Source organism: Pelodiscus sinensis, chromosome 14 (genome assembly GCF_052426305.1).
Source record: "Pelodiscus sinensis isolate ZL-2025 chromosome 14, ASM5242630v1, whole genome shotgun sequence".
Classification (NCBI taxonomy): Eukaryota; Metazoa; Chordata; order Testudines; family Trionychidae; genus Pelodiscus; species Pelodiscus sinensis.
The window spans coordinates 19111631-19130444 of record NC_143065.1 but is presented as its reverse complement, the minus strand read 5'-3'; the positions used below and the strand labels follow the sequence as shown (position 1 = coordinate 19130444).

Sequence of the window (18814 nt, the reverse complement as noted above, 5' to 3'; positions counted from 1 at the left end):
GCACAGGAAAAAAAGTGATGGGAAGTAAAGACATGACATACTTATCCAGTTTCTGACATTGAGGAAGCTTTGCTCATTTGTCAGATCGAAGAGGAGAAGAAAGCCCATGGCATCTCTGAAGAAAGCTGTTGTCAAACTCCGAAATCTAGAAATACAAAGCACAGCTGTAGCTCCCTTTTCATGAGGTATAGCTGATGAGTAAATTATTTTGAAAAATGATGCTATAAAATAGGCAGTGAGTGAGGTAACTTAAAATTTAATTATACTTGAACCATTACTAGTCACGTCTGATTTCTGCTGACAAACACCTGAACCTGAACCAATTAAGGTACTATAGGCCTAATCCAAGTCCAGTGAAGTTAGTGGAAAGACTCCCATCAATTTTAGCAAACTTTGGCTCAAGTGTTACATTACACAGCACAGTTTGATCAATTTTAAAAAAGCATCTAATTCAAAGTGAAATTCAAATCACATTGAAATTAGTTATTGTCAAACTTTAAATACAGAGTATTTTAAAACACTCTCAAACAGGATACATGAAGGATATGCACAACTTTTTATTTATATATGAAGAGAAACTCCTTACTACATTCAGGACAAAAACTTGATTCCATGCCAGTTAGAATATTAAAGAATGATTCTACCTGACATTCACCTGATCTTTACAAAGGACAGGATGAAGCTTGTATCAAGACAATGCAGAGCTTGCCTGCCTAAGAATTTGGTAAAGACTGCAGGTATTGGCTTTGGAGATACACTGCTAGATATGAATTTGCCAGAATACTATAATATGTATATCATCCTCAATAGCTACTATTCAAACAAATTACAGCCACTTCTAGTTGGCTACAAGAGCTAATGAAGGCCTAAATAAAGTGCAGATAGTTATAACCTAGAAATACAAAGCACAAATATACACTGCAGCTCTCTGGCAGACCCTTCATTCTGACCTCATGTAAATGGCTTCCTCTGTGTCTTAATGTCTTCTAACAGGACTAACAAACAAAGGATAAATTAAGAAAATAGATTGCATAGCCAGATAGAGAAGAGAGGGATGCTTGTAAAATATATAGAAAAACAGAGAGGAAACACTGCACACACACACACACACACACACACACACACACACACACACACACACACACACACACACACACACACACACACACACACACACACACACACACACACACACACACACACACACACACACAGGAAATTGTGATCTCATTGCTGTTAATGTCAGAATAAGGCCACATTTTGATTCATCTGGAGTCACTCATAATTGCAACAGACAACAGGAGAATTCATGCACTTGAATTAGATGAACAGTTTAGTGAGCATGCTCACACTGGCTTCATATAAAAGCCACACCTTTCCTGCCCTGCAGTGTCCCACAGTTGCAGATGTATCCTCTGTCCTCTGCCGCTGGTGCCATCTGGCCCATTGGATCTATACACCTAAAACAGACAATTTTCAAAAAATAGAAGTGTCAGCAATTCACTCTCAACAGCACAGCAAATAATTGGGGTTTAAATTGTAATACTGTAATTAGTCTTTATGCCAGGGGTGCCTTTTTTGGGTTGGGAGCCACTGACCCACAGAAAAACGAGTCAGGGGCCACATACAAATGAAAGGAAAAAAAAACAAAACAAAAAATCTTCAATGACATGGCCCCTGACTGATAAGCAGAAAGACAGACCCCACATTTCCCTCTCACACCAGAGGCTAGGGAGGCCCACCTAGTAGATTTTGTGTGCTCCAGCCTCATGGCGGGGTGTGATGGGGCAGGGGACTGGAGCATCAGTGCTCCCCTACACTGGAGAGACGCCCTGAGTCTTAGGGGCCGGATCCAGGCAAGCAGGGGTTCCCTACCCCTGCTTTATGCCAGTAACAATCCAATGCATTGTTGATCTAAGAATCAAAAGCTACTGACAGACACAACCTCTTTGCCTTATAAAGCTGAGTTATAGGTGCCCGCTTTGATTCTGTCCTCTAATAAAATATTTTAAGAAAGAAAAATTATCAAATGAGACAAGAGAACATGTTTCCAATAAACTACGGAGATCTAAAGAGAAGCTCAATGTGGCTATGATTATCATTGGGCGGGATTGATTATTTTTAGGTTTTTATTATTGTCGTTTCACTCTGTTCAATTGAAGCAATAAAAAAGTACAATCATATAATTCAATACAACAATATATTTTTACCATTAACAGAACAATATCAGCAAACAAAATATGACCATAGAGATAATGACTTATGTTTAACAGTCACGAGGTTGCTAAGAAGAATCTAGTATAGGCCTTATAATATTATAGCTTACAAGGACAGGAAATGGATACTAATAATAAAAGCTCAGGAGCTTATATAGCATGTGAATATAAATAAAGACATCTGTGAAGTACGAAGAGAATGAAATAGAAATAGTGTTTCAAGGCACTGTCGAGGTGTCATCTCACTTTGAATTGTCCTCTCCTTTTTCTATTGGTATTACTGGATCCTAAGCTTAAGAAAGTTATAGATATACAGACAACATCATGGGTACAGAATTTTGTCATAGGATGATGGGACACAGCATCAGATAGACATATCAAAGCAAAACAATTAAGTTTATTTTCCAAGTGAGACATTTATTTTGAAAATTCAGTTTTGGTTACTCCATTGGAACAATCACTCACACATCAGTAGTAAGCCTACACAAGAACATTCTGCACCATGAAAGCTCCTTGGTATTCATGCATGTTTGAGATAGGGCAAATAAATCAGGTAAAAGTGACTGCTGAAAATCATCTGAAATCACTGCATGCTTACAAGACAGGTTTAGTTCCAATTTATTAATGTGCCAGTGCAGCAAGGAGCAATATTGCAGTGGTAAGGTAATCCATGTAATTCTCCATTGCCTCAAATAAAAAATAATGTTTGTCACACATTTTAGATAATTCAGAAACCACCTTCTGGACTCTCTTAAGACATGGGAGAGTGGTTTTCCGGGTAACCAGGGCCCAGATCCAACTTCTAATGCCAGATTATTTTCTGTGCTGGATGCTCTGTTGGTACAGCAGCATTGTGGCACGAACTAATTATATTTACTGTCTACATCCTCACTTCAGATAACTTTTAGTTGTGAAAAGTTGTCAATGTTATAAAAACTGGCTTTAAAATATTCAACAGGGATCAGAGATTTTCTCTAAAAAGCGATTAAAAGGAAAAAATCATATACACAGCCATGCAAACTTTGTTACATTTAAAATTGCATCCTTGTTAAATAAAATGTATTACAGCAGCTTTCACTTTTCTTATTTTGCCCTCCAAAGCTTAATAATTGAGAAAATATAGGTAACTTCTTAGGAAACTTAGGAGTCCTACAAGCACTGCCCCTTTCATTTACAATGTATTATTCACTCTCTACTGTCCTATCCCCCTGTATTCCAAAATTAAAATTGCTATTTTTGTTTAATAGTTCTGCCACAGATCGGAAGGCCTTCCCACATGGAAAGTCCACTGATGTGACTAGCAGTTCAATTAACAGTGAATAGTCCAAATGCCATAGCATCATCCATTGCTATGAATACAGCTCACTGAATTTGGTTTATTAATTAACTGCTTCTGCAGGAGGAAGTAAAAAATAATTGTTTCTGTGGGGTCAAAAAAAAAAAAGCCCTTTTTGTTTTATTTGAAGTTTCTAGAGAGAAAAGAAGATACTTTGTGCTAGGGTTGCCAGATGGCTGAAACAAAAATACTGATCCTCCCCCCCAAAAAAAAACTACCGGGAAAAAATGTTGTTGAAGGAAAAAAAAAGGGGGGGGGGGGAGAGACACCAAAGTTGTTGAGCAAACACACACACACACACACACACCAAACCCCCTCCAAAAAAAAAAAAAAGGACCTGGCTCACTGCTAGGGTTACCAGGTAGTCAATTATAAAAAAAAAAAAAAACAAACAGAACATGCATCATTGGGTGGGAGAGACCAGCCAAGAAGGGGTAACGGGGCTGGCCGGGCAAGATGGGGGAAGGGAGGGGGCAATAGGAAGCAGGGCTGGTCGTGGGGGGAAGGGAGTGTCGGGCGGAACGGGGCTGGCTGTGAGATATCGGGGGGGGGGGGGGGACAGGGACCGGACGGGAGGGGGCAGGGCTGTCCGGAAGGAAGGGTGGACGGGAAGCAGAGCTAGCGGGGGCAGGGAGAGGTGCAACGGCGATGGCCGAGGGAGATCAGGAAGAGGAACGGGCCGGCAGAAAGTAGAGCTGGGGAGGGTGCAGGGGGGCTGGCCGGGGAAGATCAGGAGGGGAAGTATCCGATATTTTCTGATTTTTTTTTTTACCGGACAGAGCACGCCAATACCGGACTGTCCGGTACAATACAGGACACCTGACAACTCTATGTTGTGCCCATGAGATATACTCCACTATGAAGTGACTATGGAGTACATACCTCAACCAATCAGACCATTTTAAAAGAGTAATTTTATGCAGTTGATGGCTAGGTTTTCTTAATAATTGTACCTTCAAAGTAGTGCACAGATTTGCTGCAACTTACCACTCTCTTTTCCCGAAAATCAATGCCCACTGTTGTGATAAATCTGGAATTAAATTTGCCATCTGTGTACTGGTAAAGAAGACTGGTCTTTCCTACTCCAGAGTCCCCGAGTGCTAGGAATTTGATGAGGTAATCGTAGTCTCCCTCAGACATATTGAGATCTTTGTAGCCCACCTGTAAAAAACAAAACAAAAAAACCCCCTAATTTCATTACAGAAAGAAAATGAAAGTATTTAGAATATATACATTTGTTAATTTTAAATTGCAAATAAGCTTTAGTGGAGACTGACTTCTTTAAAATAAAGATAAGAACAGCAGGCCTGAGTTTGCACTCCTTTACACTGGCTTTATGCTGGTGTAACCTCACAGAAGATCACTGATGGAGCAGAGGATCAGGGTCAACATTTGAAGGGTCAATGCCAAATTCAGCTCTGGCATTGATGGAAACAAGTCTATTGACCTCAGTGCCTATCTACAACAGAACTGAGACTGTCCAGTAATCTCAGAAGCAGCAAAGGGCCAAACTCTCACCCCAGTTTTACACTAGGTGTAACTCCATGACTCTGAGGGTATGTCTACATTGTAGGGGGGAGGGGTTCGGAAAAACAGTCATTTTTCTGAAAAAACTTCACTTACTGCAATCGTGTTCTTTTGAAAAAAAAAAATCAAGGTCTGACATTGGTAAACCTCTTTCTAAGAGGAAGAAGCCTTTTTCCGAAAGAGCTCTTTTGGAAAAATGTATGTATGGACAGGGAAGAGGGAGTTTTTTCAAAGGAAGAGGAAAGAGGAAAAAGTACAGGTGCCCTGGTGGCCACTCCATCCGTAGTAATCGCAGCTTAAATGCGAGATAGCATCCATTCAGTATGGACGCTGTCTTTCGAAAAAGCAGATAGCTTTTGATGCGCTTTTGCATGTAGATGCTCTCTTTCAGAAGTAGTTTTTTTCAGAAGAGCTCTTCCAGAAAAGCTTCTTCCGAAGGAAGCCTGCAGTCTAGACATAGCCTGACTGAATTATTCTTGATATACATGGGGGGAGAGAGGGGGGAGTAACTTAAATTTCTTACAGGTACTGTTCTATTATTGCCTCTCCCCCTTTGGGGGAGGTATGGGAAGGGGTTGGTATTGGCCATACAACAGTACCTCTAAGAAATTTAAGCGTGAGGTGTAACATCTACAGCAATGTGAGTGAGAGAAAAATCAGACTCAAATTTGTTAGATAAGGAGAGAAATTGGCTGTCCTGGATATAACTACCTGCTAGTCAGTCAAGGGAAGGGGAAGGGGAAGATGAATGAAGGATGGTCCTCACTGATAGAGTTGCTACAGATCATCATTTATTAGAAACAAAGAAGGAAAGAAGAATTTTGACTTTTTACAAAAAAGCAACATAGAAGTATAGAATTAAAGTAATCTGGAAAGCCAAGTACAGAGCACTAGTTACAGAACTATTTTGTGCCTGAAGGGTTGTAGCAGTTTTATAACTGCATCCACAGTGTCCTGCTGAACTAGTATTCACCAGAGCATACTAGATTTGGAATAAATGAAGAATCTATTGTATTCTCCCAACAGCGCTCACCACAAGCAGACATTCAATAAAAGACATTGTACTGTCATGAACAATCTATATTGCACTTTTTGTGTGTGAATGCAACCATACCAAGCTCTTTTATAAACAGCTTATCAATAAATGCTTCATGTCTTGTGCAAAACGAATATGACAGGAGTTTCAGGAAATGCTCCAAAGTCTGAATGATCTATGAAAACTGACCTAAGTGTTCCTTAAAAGGTTGATTTTTACCCCATTAGTCATTGAAGGTAAATTATCCAAACAGTCTCTCCAACACATTCCATCTATATTCTTAATACAGAAGTCCACTATTAATACGAGACCTCACTACTCTTCTTATAAGGCATGGTGGGAACACTGTTACCCAAGGTAGCAATGCTGGTAATAAATAGTTGAATTCAACCTACTTAACTTGCCTTCTATATACAGACACATGGCATCTGCACAAGGCCTTCAAAACTAATTTAGGGATTACATTGAATGTGTATGGTCAAATTTTCAAGGGCCACCTCAAACTGAACCTCAAATTCTCTACACCTACCTTCTTGTACAAAACCATTGGGCTGTCATGGTGTAACTGGTAAATCTAGGTTTACGTGTGCACAAATGGTTGGATGAAAAAAACCCCGTTGATGACATTATAGAAACTAGTTTGAGATTCCTGGAAAAACATGGTGTTCTTTGAAAAGCACATATGGCCATTACAACACAGAAAATAGCCAACTAAACAAAAACAAAACACTAGAATTGGCTATCAGTAAAACTTTTATTTCCCAAGATTTCACTTCAGGCAAAATTTTCAAGAATTATCATCTTCACACTTAAAACATGAAAATGAATGAGACTGACTGTTTCTTATGCAAAGCTATTTTTTGCTCCAAAACAGCCTGCTTTTTATTTGATATATCTGAGCAATAGTTTTTATGCAAAAAGACCATTTTTTAGTTTGTTATGAAATAGAAGACAATTTTCAGGTATTTTTGTAATTTATTAATGATCATTTGAACACTTATCAACCACTAAACCTAGGTGTTTGAATACACTACTGCTTTATCAGTCATGAGAATTTAAAATGTCTAATTATCACCTTTGGGGATTTTAAAAGAAAAAGTGTAAGATTTAAAATCTAGAGTGAAGATTAGGTGTTTCAAAATGCCTAGACTATACAAAGCAATTCATAGAGCAACCACACAAATTCTAGGGGAAATTCAGTGTGTATGAAAAAGACATATGGGGATTGTGCTCTAATATTTTCCTGTTTGAGTAGCTACTGATCTCACCTCCCCCAAAGCCAGCATCTTGCTGCATTATGCATCTTTTAAAAGAAAACATCTAAAAAGAAATCTGAGTAACTCTTCCAAAAGCAACAGAAATCTAGCCCAAAAATTACAAATTACCAGGGGAGAAAAGGTATCAAAATATGAAAAATATATACCAGGAAATGGAATACGTTTTTTCTTGAAAAATGTGCAATTTGGACAGCAAATAATAGGATAACTATAATGCTAAATAATGCTGAAACTACACTAAGCTATATACAGCTAATCACTTCATTAAGTCCATAGCGTTTCAACTACATTCTTAACAGTACAACTGCCTCAATAGCATAGCAGCAACTCAGTTCTTAGTCTATGCCAAGGTTTGGAACAAACTCCAAAGCTGCAGTGTGTGGGCTTCAATCAACAGCAAAGTAGAAATGAAACCCTCTCTGAAGCTTTAGCTTTACTGCAAAATTTAATTTTGTATATAAAACATGACAGTGATGTTGAATTTAGTTACCCAACCTGGTGCAACCTCCGTAACTCTGTGGTTAGTACAGACAAGAGGGAAGATTTTTCAAAGGCACAAATGGCAAGCACGTGCTTCATGGCCACTGACCTTTAACTGAAGTTTGGTGCCCAGCTGTCATTTGTGCCACTGACAATCTCCCCCAAGCACTACTCCTGTTCTGCATCATCATTTCAGCTACACATGATGGAATCATGAGGTCAGAGTTTATGAAGTACTGATATAAATTCTCCACATTTACAGTCAGCATGAAGTTATGGCCAGCTAAATCAAATTTCCCCACTTAGAATTTAAAACATGATAAAATTCTGTTAAGACATTAAGGCCTCAGAGAGGAGATGAGACATTCAGAAGTAGCAGCATTATTTCTGTGCTGGGTGTGCAGGCTTGACACTCCAGAAATACATTCACCTACCCTTCATACTGTAACACAAAGGAGTGTAGAGTCTTACAAGTAGCTAGTGCAGAAGAGAAAACATTGCCGTAAGAGGCTATACCTAGATATTGGAAGTCCTCTTTCATCCAGATTCTAATAAAGACGAGTAAAATACTTTTGAGGATGGGAGGGCAAGTGTCAAACTGTGATTAATTCACCAGAATTGTCTTTATTGAGAGGTATTAGGTGAAAGGGAAATGTATTTTTTTTAAACTCTAACATGTTTTAAAATCTTCAGACTGATTTATGACTCCTTCCTAATGTTTAGTTTGTGATTAAATTAATGTCTCCATATCTTCTGCCAAGCGCTCTCTCGATCCTATGTAAACTTTTCCCTCTTACGCACAACAGAATATATATATTTTTAAAAATCTCTAAAGTCACTAGTAGTTTTTAAAAACCTAGATACTCAATAAGTGCAATTTGGAACTAATGCATTATGAAGACAGATCATCCCCATCTGTGAGCTTATCCAAATGGTGCTTTAGTCCACACTAGAGAGGTGTATATTTTATCACACACCAGAGTGTTGTGCATCAATTGGCTCATATGGACCCTTCTGGCATGCACTAAAGTAAGACACTAGTAATAACGCTACCTTTTATTGCTAACAGACTGCTGTGTTCTGAGAAAAGTGTGTGTGTATAAGGACCTAGAAAACAGATGTAACAGAAGTGCAAAGGATTATTTTCTGCAGCAGCGCGTTTGGAAATGTAGGAAACTATTATATGTCATGTCTTGCTAAAACTTACTGTAAATAGTCACCACCCTCCAGGGAACAAAGGTCAGAGCTACCACAAGATTAAAAATATTCATCTTCCAATACAGGAACTTTCAGAATACCTGTTTGGAAAAGCTGCCATGCAACACAGACTGCTTTTTACCCCTGCTTTAATTAACCGTACAGCTTGTAATTAACAGTTTACAAATGGCTGAAAATAGGGTCAGGAGCCCTTAACAGGAAATAAATGAAAAATACATTCCAATCAATCTTTGACAAGGAAAAGTTCTTCTTCGATCAAGTTGAAATGCATATCACTCCCAGCCTTTGCCCTACAAGATAAACCCAGTATTCAAATATTTTCAGGGTGTGTTTACTGTGAAAGCCTGAACCTAACCCTGAAGAGAAGCAAGATATTTCAGTCTGTCCCAGCCCTGTCCTCCTCCCTCTACAAATATTTAAAAAGTGTTCTTCACCTTCCGCCTTACAAAACTTACACTCAAGTTTCTACTATGTAAATTGGCACAGTGAACAAGACCCTTCAAAGAGTTAAAAAGCAAATATAATTTTAAACACTTTTATTGAGGTTTTTTTATATACAATTAGCAATGTCTTTTTGATTTATTAAAAATATATATGTATAAAAACCTCTAACCATTATTGGAAAAAAAGTAGAGATGGGACCAATGAAAATGATAGTTTGGTGGTCCAAGTCATAGCTTTAAAATACACAGAGGATGAAATTTTGCCCCCAGTGACTCAATGGCAAAACTCCCAAAGGCTTCAGTAGGGCCAGGATTTCACCCCGCTCTCTATAACTACCCACTCAGACCCTAGATGGGTGAGTTCAGTCCTTCATTATTCCAGTAAATAAAATCAATTTCAAAACAAAACTCTTGCCTGAACAGGCTCGACATTAACTGCCATAAACTGGGGTTTACTGAATTTTTGGCCAAAATCCACTTCCCCATCCCCCATTTCAGTATGTTATGCATTGCTAGTATTAGTTGCTATCCCAAAGATGCTCTCATTTCAGTAGTGCCGTATGCATATAAATTGTTAAACTTTTTTAAATCTATCAAAGTTAAAAGTCCAATATAACTGAAAACTGTAGACAATAATTCAGCCTGTGTTCATTTTTGGGAAGATATTCAAATAATTCAAAAACAAGATATTTAATCTAACAGAGTGCCTCTTGGTATATATAACTCCTTCATGGCTTTTCATTCATCGTTTTGTAAACAAGCTTTCAGCAGTGCAACAGGATTTTAGTGCCTTCCATTCACATTCACGTGCCCTAAAGGAAGGTCTAAGAAATCTAGGAGGGGAATGGAATAAAATTAGAACTAAGAATGAGGTCAAAATAGGGACTTCCTGAACGTTATTTTTAAGAGTAGAAAATCCAAAAGCAATCCCTTTTGCTGAGAACTGTAAGGCAAGCAGCACTCTTGCCAGCTCTTCTCTTTTTATGTATTTCTTGTATTCTGGATACATTTGATACTTCATAGTAAAGCACTGGGATGGACAGAGAATATTGACAATCTAGGAAGCTCCACAAGGCAGTTTGCACTAGTGGCATGATCTATATGATCATATTATTATCTATTTTAATGTGGTCATGTCTGTGGCCTCTTCAAATAATTATGCCTAGTCTATTACTTACTGCTCTGCCAATAGGAAAAGCTATATATGCATCTTGAGGCAAATACAGCTCTTAATAAAGGAGTCTAGTCACATTAGTTTAAGGTGGTTTCACATTAATAGGCTTCTATCTACTTTACATGGTCACATTTCACCTTAGGTACATTTGCTCATAAACAATACTGTAAGGTTACTGTGTGACAAAAGCATTCAAGAGGAGGGAAACTTTGGTCACAGATGAGTAAAAGAAATAGGCTTGACATACAAGATTTTCCCCTTTACAATGCAATATGCCCTCTATACACAAACAGTTACTTCATGTTTTCACTAAAAAACATGCAGCTATTGATTGGAGGAACACAGTTGGGGGAATGGGGCCTCAGAACAGCTTATAGCAAGCAATAAGAATGACCCTCAAAACAAAAAAAACATATGAATCATTGAATTGCCAGTTGAAATATATGACAGCACAGACACATGCATTTTAAACTACTACCTGAATGCCTGCTCTTAAATCAGACTGTCCTCTACTATGTTAATACAATTTTATACCAAAAATGTATATAACTTACCTGCACTCGGTTCAAGAAGTGTCCTGTTCTAAATGGAGATATTTATTATACCTAGCGGGAGTATTTTTCTAGCTCCACCTGTTTAGCACACAGCAGAGCAGTTTATGTGTCACCTGTTTGCATTTGTCAGTGGCTGTTTATAGATAAAAAGGTGTGCCTCATGTCTGTATGTGTAGAGAGAGGGTGCTGGTTGGCAGCAGCACCAGGGAGCAGTTACACACATACAACATGTCCCATTTTTTTCCTACGTGGAAACACTTTAATAAGGGATCTGTAAATATCACACAAGAGAGCACATAAAAACAGAAGTCAGACCTCTTGTGCACAGTATAATAAATCTTAATATTTGACATCACTATATCAATGATCAATCAAATTATGTTTTAAAAAGATATAAAGATCTCAATATGCTTTGCTGTCACGCTGGCCTTCTTTAAGATAAGAGGATGCAAAGTTGCAATCTCTGATCTCTATTGTTGGTTTTCATATATCATCTGTGATTCTCCCCTGCATATAAAGATGAATGAACAGTAGAGGTTTGGGTGGGTCTTACAGGTGCATCAAATCTTCCATTTATTTATAAAGAAAGTGAGCAAAGTCTTGTAATAATGGAAGTGACTCAGCTGAAATCTGAAAAGCACATTTCTGGCTGAAACAACATATGCCAATGCCAATTATACCACCCTAAAACTTCAAAGAGAAGCTATATGTAATCTAGAACTGAAGATTGAGGGCAGAGGCTAGTTTTCCGTCCTCTCCTCATCAGCTCTCACAGCAAAGCAAAGACAATTTTTCCTCCAGGAAAATATGGTTAGTGAACCTTGCACCTCCTCCCCCATTAACATATACAATTTTATTTTCTTCTAAATGTCAGTCATCACCTCTATATCCCTGCTAGCAAGTGCAGGCCAACCATAAATGCAGGGACTAATTTTCAGGGCATAATCTACCACACGCACAGACAGATGTTTAAAAAGCCAAACTAATTAGAATTTGCCAGATAACAGAGAACAGGCCTATATAATTAATTTATATGGTACCTACAACTTAAATAAGGTCATGTGACTCAGCCATTCTGTTCCTCTGTTTGCTATTTCACAGGTTAGAGTCAGATACAGAGGAAGTTTATGCAAGCAACATAACATTTTCCGGTAGAGTTTACAATTAAAAAAAAGGAACCATGTCTGACAAGCAGGGACACATCTTTTCAACCTTGCTAAGTACTCAGCAAGAAATTAATTCTAGCAGCAAAGGGAGTAAATTCATCAGGGACTAGGTCAGGGAGGTGGGAGACATGCAGCAGTGAGATGTGCATATTCTCTTTCTGATCCAGGGGGCAGAGAGCAAATCAGAGAAGGAAGAAGTGACTGTGGGAAAGAAAAAGGAGTAGATATTTTCAGAACATGTACGATTGGCATGTCATAGCAAGATGAGAAAATGAGAAAAGAGTGCAATATAATCAAAAGGCACTGACATATGGGTACATGACAGAGATTTATTGCTGACAAATACTCATTTGAGCAAAACTACCAAAAATATAGTCTGCCACAAATCTACTGATATTTAAGTCCTAGAAAATGCTGATATCCAAGAAATCCCACTCTGCTCTGAAAAGCAACTCCATGTGAGCTTCCGTGTTTGTTTCTTGCTGAATCCATACTGAATGTGCTCAGTTTACTGTCTGAAAGATTTTTCTCCCTCCAACTACCTGCCCTGCAAAGTCACTATTGGAATCTGAAAATCAAGCTGGGTTCTTTCAGGCATCACAATCAGTAGTGCAGCTTCTGCAGTCCAAATTAGACCTGCAGGGACATCTGTGCATCCCCACTGTCTTCAATTTGCCGCCTGACACTTGTGCAACCTCACTGCACATCAATGGGGCCTTAAATGGAATTGCACAGAGGTAACTATGAGGGCAATATTTGGCTCTAGAACTGGTATTACTAGTGTTGAGGATCACAAAGGAAATAACTCTGGCTGACTCAGATCCCTAACTGCTCGAGTTCGGCAGCTAAGAACAATAGCCATCAATATAATCCTTTTTCTTGTAAGCTGCATAAATCTGACATACAAATCACGGACAATTAGAGCTGATCTCCCAATAAATATACTTTCCAATGACAATTTTTTTTTTTGTAAACAAAATATGCCACACAGTTCTAAGGTTTTTTAAAGGTTTTTTTTTCTGAAGAAAAATGTTGATGGAAACTATTCAACCAAACTGACATTTCACAGTCGCTTTCCAGAATGAATTTCTGTTTCTTTAAAAGAAAAATTGCCTGAAGGTGTCATGCCCCGCAGCCTCTGAGGCCCAATGTAAAATGTTAGATCAGGCTGAAGTTGTTGTATACAGTTAATTAACTGCCATATTAGTTATAACTGACAGTTTGTTATGATGGAAATGTCCTTATAGAAGGGGAATCCCCAAGAATGCACATTTAACCTACTGATATAGTTGGAAGATCACAGAGTCTCTTCATTCTTAGATGTTGTAGTGGATTGAAAACAACCTTTTATCATAGCCTGCATAAAAATTCGGAGTGACCACTCATTCTGGTTCTTTAAGCACTGTTGTTTACTAAGCCTCCTATCCTGCAAACACTTACATACTTAAAATTGATGTACAAAAGTAGTGCTACTCAACTAAATTATTTAGAGACAGTCTATAGGAATCACTTCATCCTCTACATCTCTCCAGGGTGAAAGAGAGAATATTAATGATACACAGTTTAAGAGCGGAAGTGAAAGATAGTATAGCCAACAGAAATTACAGGGGGGAAATTAGGTACAAGCTAGAATTTATCCAGCAACCTGGAGTTATTACTGCAAAACTGCCTGGTGATTTTTCATAATCAGAAGAAGCTGAGAGAAAAAACTTATTGTCCACGTGAAAGATGGCATGTCACTTATAGTTTCTTAAAACTAGGGTGGGGCACTGGTTCAGTACTCATGAGAACAGTACAAGCTACTGAATCACTTAACACTTGCAATACCTGAGATTTTTCTGACTATTGATCTAGCTCCACCATGCCTATCGAGTCAGATGAGTACCTATTCAATCTTTCCTTAACCCAAGTAATCGAGAGAGAAAGAGAGGATTAGATGAAGTTGTCCTAGCAGAACTTCTCCATATTAAACATTTTCTGAATTACTTTGTGGTGATGAAGCATTATGGGGAAAGGACAAGATAGACTTTCCCCAGTGAGAAATGTTTTATATCTATTAGGCAATAGACATAAACAAGAATTTGTGCTGTTTTTATATATATAGGGTAAAATTTTTTAAAAAAATGCTTACACTTCTGATTGCAGTATAATGCAGTACATGGAAGACCCTACCTGCACTAGATTTACTCTATTTAGCATGACTAAAGATAGCAGCACATACTGTGGCAAGAATTTTATGTACCCAGCATTCTGGGTCAGTTTGCATAGCCCATACTGAAGCTTGTGCTGATGCATACTACTGCAATTATTAATAAGCTAGATAAACTTAGTAACCAATGTGCACTAACTAGCCTGCGTGGACCCTACTGGAGTACACAAAAAACTCCCTTGTGTGTGACTATGTGTTAATGTAGTCTCATTTCAAAAAGTACTATGTTAACACCCACTAGGAAACTTCTAATCTGCAACAGTATGTTGCACACCAACTGGCATGTGTTAGACACTGCTAGCATGAGTTAGAATTTACTCTCAAGCTAGCAAAAACTAAGGCACATTGCTAGAGCCCTCTAAATTCGTGGCTATCTGCTTTATATCCACAGGTATTTGCATTCAGGGATGTCAATGCAGATATCTGTGGCTCATTTTTGCAGATACAAATTTTGTATCCACACAGGGCTCTACACATTGCCTTTAACTTTTGAAAAAATGGGATTTAGGAATAAAAGCAGAAGTGCTAACGTTAGCTTGAAAAGCAGACTACTGTGCATCCATTTTTGATTGACACAGAAGCTGTGTCAACAGTAACCAGTGCCAGACGTAAAAACTCCTTAACAATTCACTAACACGATTATGAAATTTTCTTTCTAGAGCTTGACAGTTAGTGATGAGCTATCTCCTGAAACATGAAATAGGAAATAACACTTTTCAATTTCTTATTTCAGCTAGAGAAAGTGCTAGAGGAACAGCTTTAAAATGTGTAGCTTTTTAATTCCATTGCATGGCCACCTCTTTTAAGGCAAGACAAGGGAGAAAGAAATGTATAAAACAAATGCTCTCATGTGCTTTTACTATCATATCACTTTTTCCGGGTCTCCTCTCTAAACCACAGTTAAAATGAAACTCAGTGAAAGTTTTAGAATGCCTCTACTCATTGTCAAGGGAGTGTAGCTCTGCCAAGGCCAGGGAGTGTAGCTCCCACTCCAAGGTGGCACCACAGACCTGCCCTTATTATGACCAGCTCCACTGCACTGGGGGGGAGGGGAGAGTAAGTCCCTCCCTGTCGCCATTGTGGACTTTGGGCTGGAGATTGCTGCCCTCTTGGCCGGCAGAGCCAGTGTGGAGGAGGAGGAGGAGGAGAAGGAGCCAGACAAGTCCAGCAATATCTCACTGCCTGCCAGCCAGATCATGCTGACCGTGGAGCTGGTAACCTCGTCCCAGGATATCTCCCAGGCTTTGTCCAAAGCTGGGGAAGGTCCATCAGGTGAGTGCCATTGCTTTCCCTAGACACACATGGGTGGAGGCAGCGGGTGGTGAGGGGCTGCTGTGCATTCCTTGCTGGGCTTTCTTGGCCTGGGGATTGCACAGCAGCCTGTGCACGTGGGTGCACTTGGAGCACCAGTCCAGTGCACACAGCTCCAGGAGGCCGCAACAGAGGTCCTTTGTGCTCCTGCCCACAGGGCATATGGAGAGGCCCACCTTACTCCCAACACTGGGGTGAGATGGTGGGACACCCTCCCTCCACAAGCCACCACTATAAAGAGGCTGAGGACATGGAGATACATGCACACGGGCATGCCCACATTCTCAAGACAGAGTGGCAAGGTGGAAGACACCAAGCCCCTGCCAGGGAAGCCTACTGGGAAGGGAAGGAAGTGGAGGGGACCCCAGGAGCACTCTCACTGGCAAGCGGCGTCTGCTGCTCACACACACCTTCCCCCCAACACCTTGTCCTCCTCTCCTTCAGCAGGCAGGGATACAAGTCCTCTCTCTCCCTCTGTATGGGACGCTGCCACTGCAAGACCCAGTGTGTGTGCTGCATGGAGGGAAGTCAAGCTGCCCCATCGTTCCCGCCCCTGCCCACAGTCTCCTGGCCTGGCTGGCACATACCCATGCCTGGCTTGTCCTCTGGGCATAGGGTAGAGAGGCACCGTCCAGGACATCTGTGTCCTTGTAGGAAAGTACCTACTATCCTGGCCTCAGGTACCCTTGCTGGAAGCACATTGCCTTCATCTGACCCGAGACATATCGGCGTTGGCTCAGGGATGAGGGCTAGACTTCGTGCAGTGTCGCCTGGGATGACTGTCCTTCTCTTTGTTCTCCACAGCTGGATAAGTTGTGAGTGGGACACAAGCCATCTCTCTCATGCCATCCTCCTGATCCTGCATGACCCACAGGTTCTTTCCCCAGTTACATTTACCCCAATTAAACAAAACCAGTTTATTCTTTCAAAACAAAAAAAGTGTGGCTTCTTCAGTCTGCAGGGAAGGGGACAGCAAAGGGGGAAGGAAAAGGTGGGGGAGGAAAGGCATATTGGGCCTCTGCAGACACCCTTTGTGGGTGAGGAGAGGCTCGCAGCTGGCTCTGGCTGAAACTCTCCCTCAGGGCCTCCCAGATGCACACAACCCCCATGGGCCTGAGGATGGCAGCCGGGCATAGCTGCTCAGCCTCTGCCCCCCCACTCTGGAAGAAACATCTCCCCCTTATATTGACAAAGGTTCTGGAGGACACAGCACATAGACACCACTTGAGGGACGTTCCGGTCACAGAGCTCCAGCCGGGTGAGGAGGCAATGAAACCTCCCTTTCAGAAGACTAAAGGTGCCTACTGAGCCTGCCATTGAAGCATTCCTTGCTTTGGTCAAGGTGTCTGGTATAGGGCTTCATTAGCCAGGGGAACAGAGGGTGGGCTGTGTCCCCTGCTATGCACATGGGCATGTCCACATCCCCCGACTGCACCATCAGGGTTGAGAAAAAAGTGCCAGCATGCAGATTCTGGATCAGCCTGGAGTTGTGGAAGACGTGGGTGTCATGTGCCTTCCCCAACCATCTGATATTTATGTCCGTCAGCTGCCCACGGTGGTCCACAAGGGCCTGCAGGACCATCAAAAAGAACTCCTTGTGGTTGATGTATTCAGATGCCCAGTGGTCGGGGGCCTGGATGGGGATATGGATGCCATCAATAGCCCCCCCCCCCCCCCGCAGTTGGGGAAGATGATGGCGGCAAAGCTGGCAACGATGGGATCCACATCACCCAGGTTGATGACCCTGCACAGCAGGATGGTATTAATGGCCCTCACCACCTGAAGAAGGAGATAGAGCATCAAAGGGTTGCCAAGCCCTCCCCCTCCCCCCCCATACACACCAAGAGCAACCCCAACTTTCCCCAATCCCCTGGCAGGGCTTTGTTAGTGTGGGACTGAAAAATCTCTTGTGGAGGGGACTTCCCCCACTACCACTCCCTTCCCTAGGGTACCCCATTCCAGCAGTTCACCGCTCTCCCCTCCCCCCGGGACAATAGCACGAGCGCACCATACTTGCATGAGCACAGCCCCGATGGTCGATCTCCGCACACCAAACTGGTTCTCCACAGAGTGGTAGCTGTCCAGCGTGGCGAGCTTCCATATAGTGACCCACTTTTGGATGGCGATGGAAGGTCACATGTGGATGTTCTGCTGCATGAAGGCATGGGTGAGCCATTCACACAGCTCCAGGAAAGTGTCCTTTCACATGTGGAAATTCTGGAGCCGCTGCTGGTTGTCCCACCACTCCATGATGATCCAGTCCCACTAGTCAGAACTGGTGTCCAGTTGCCAGAAGTGGCAGTGCACAATATGCAGGAGAGGGCAGGTGGGGTCGAGATACATGAGCAGCACATGGAGAGAGGAAAGGAGGTGCCCTGCGGTGGGCTGGGATCCCTCCTCCTGCAAAGCCATGAGTCAGCCTGCAGAAACTGTACCAGGAGGTGCAGCATGAGATGCAAGAGCCGTTGACTGCTTGGAGGTAGGTCCGGAAAAATGGCAAGAGTGCTCTGGTGTCTGCAAGGGCAACCAGAGCACACAGAGAAAAGGCTTTGCTGTCCCTTAAGGAGGTAGGCAAAAAAAGAAGAGCCTGAGACATAACTTTATGGGGTCCCTTTAAGCACAAGCCTCAGATAACCTCAGGCAGCAGCTATGGGAAGTGAGTGCTGTCCTGATGCCCATCCAGGTGGCCTTAAATGTGATTCAGTGTCCATGAATGTAGACACTCTATTTTGAAATAGCTCAGCACTATTTCAACAGGCATTTGCTGTGTAGATGCCGTCTTTCGAAACAGCTTATTCCAAAATAAGCATGCAGTGTAGACATACCCTTAGTGCATTAAGCTTAGTGTGCATGTTCTGTTTTATTTT

At 41.2% G+C, this 18814-nt stretch overlaps 1 protein-coding gene across 3 annotated transcripts in view; it reads right to left on the bottom strand.

The window, feature by feature from the left end:
* Positions 1–18814, bottom strand: part of RAB27A (RAB27A, member RAS oncogene family) — an 86699-nt gene that overhangs the window by 17250 nt on the left and 50635 nt on the right. For all 3 annotated transcript variants that reach the window (XM_006112761.5, XM_025178258.3, XM_006112765.5), the window contains 3 exons: positions 4540–4713; positions 1375–1460; positions 42–145 (listed from right to left, as the gene is read on the bottom strand). In XM_006112761.5, the coding sequence (XP_006112823.1) occupies positions 42–145; positions 1375–1460; positions 4540–4692 (343 nt within the window). In that variant the 5' untranslated portion in view covers positions 4693–4713. The remainder of the gene's footprint in view (positions 1–41; positions 146–1374; positions 1461–4539; positions 4714–18814) is intronic.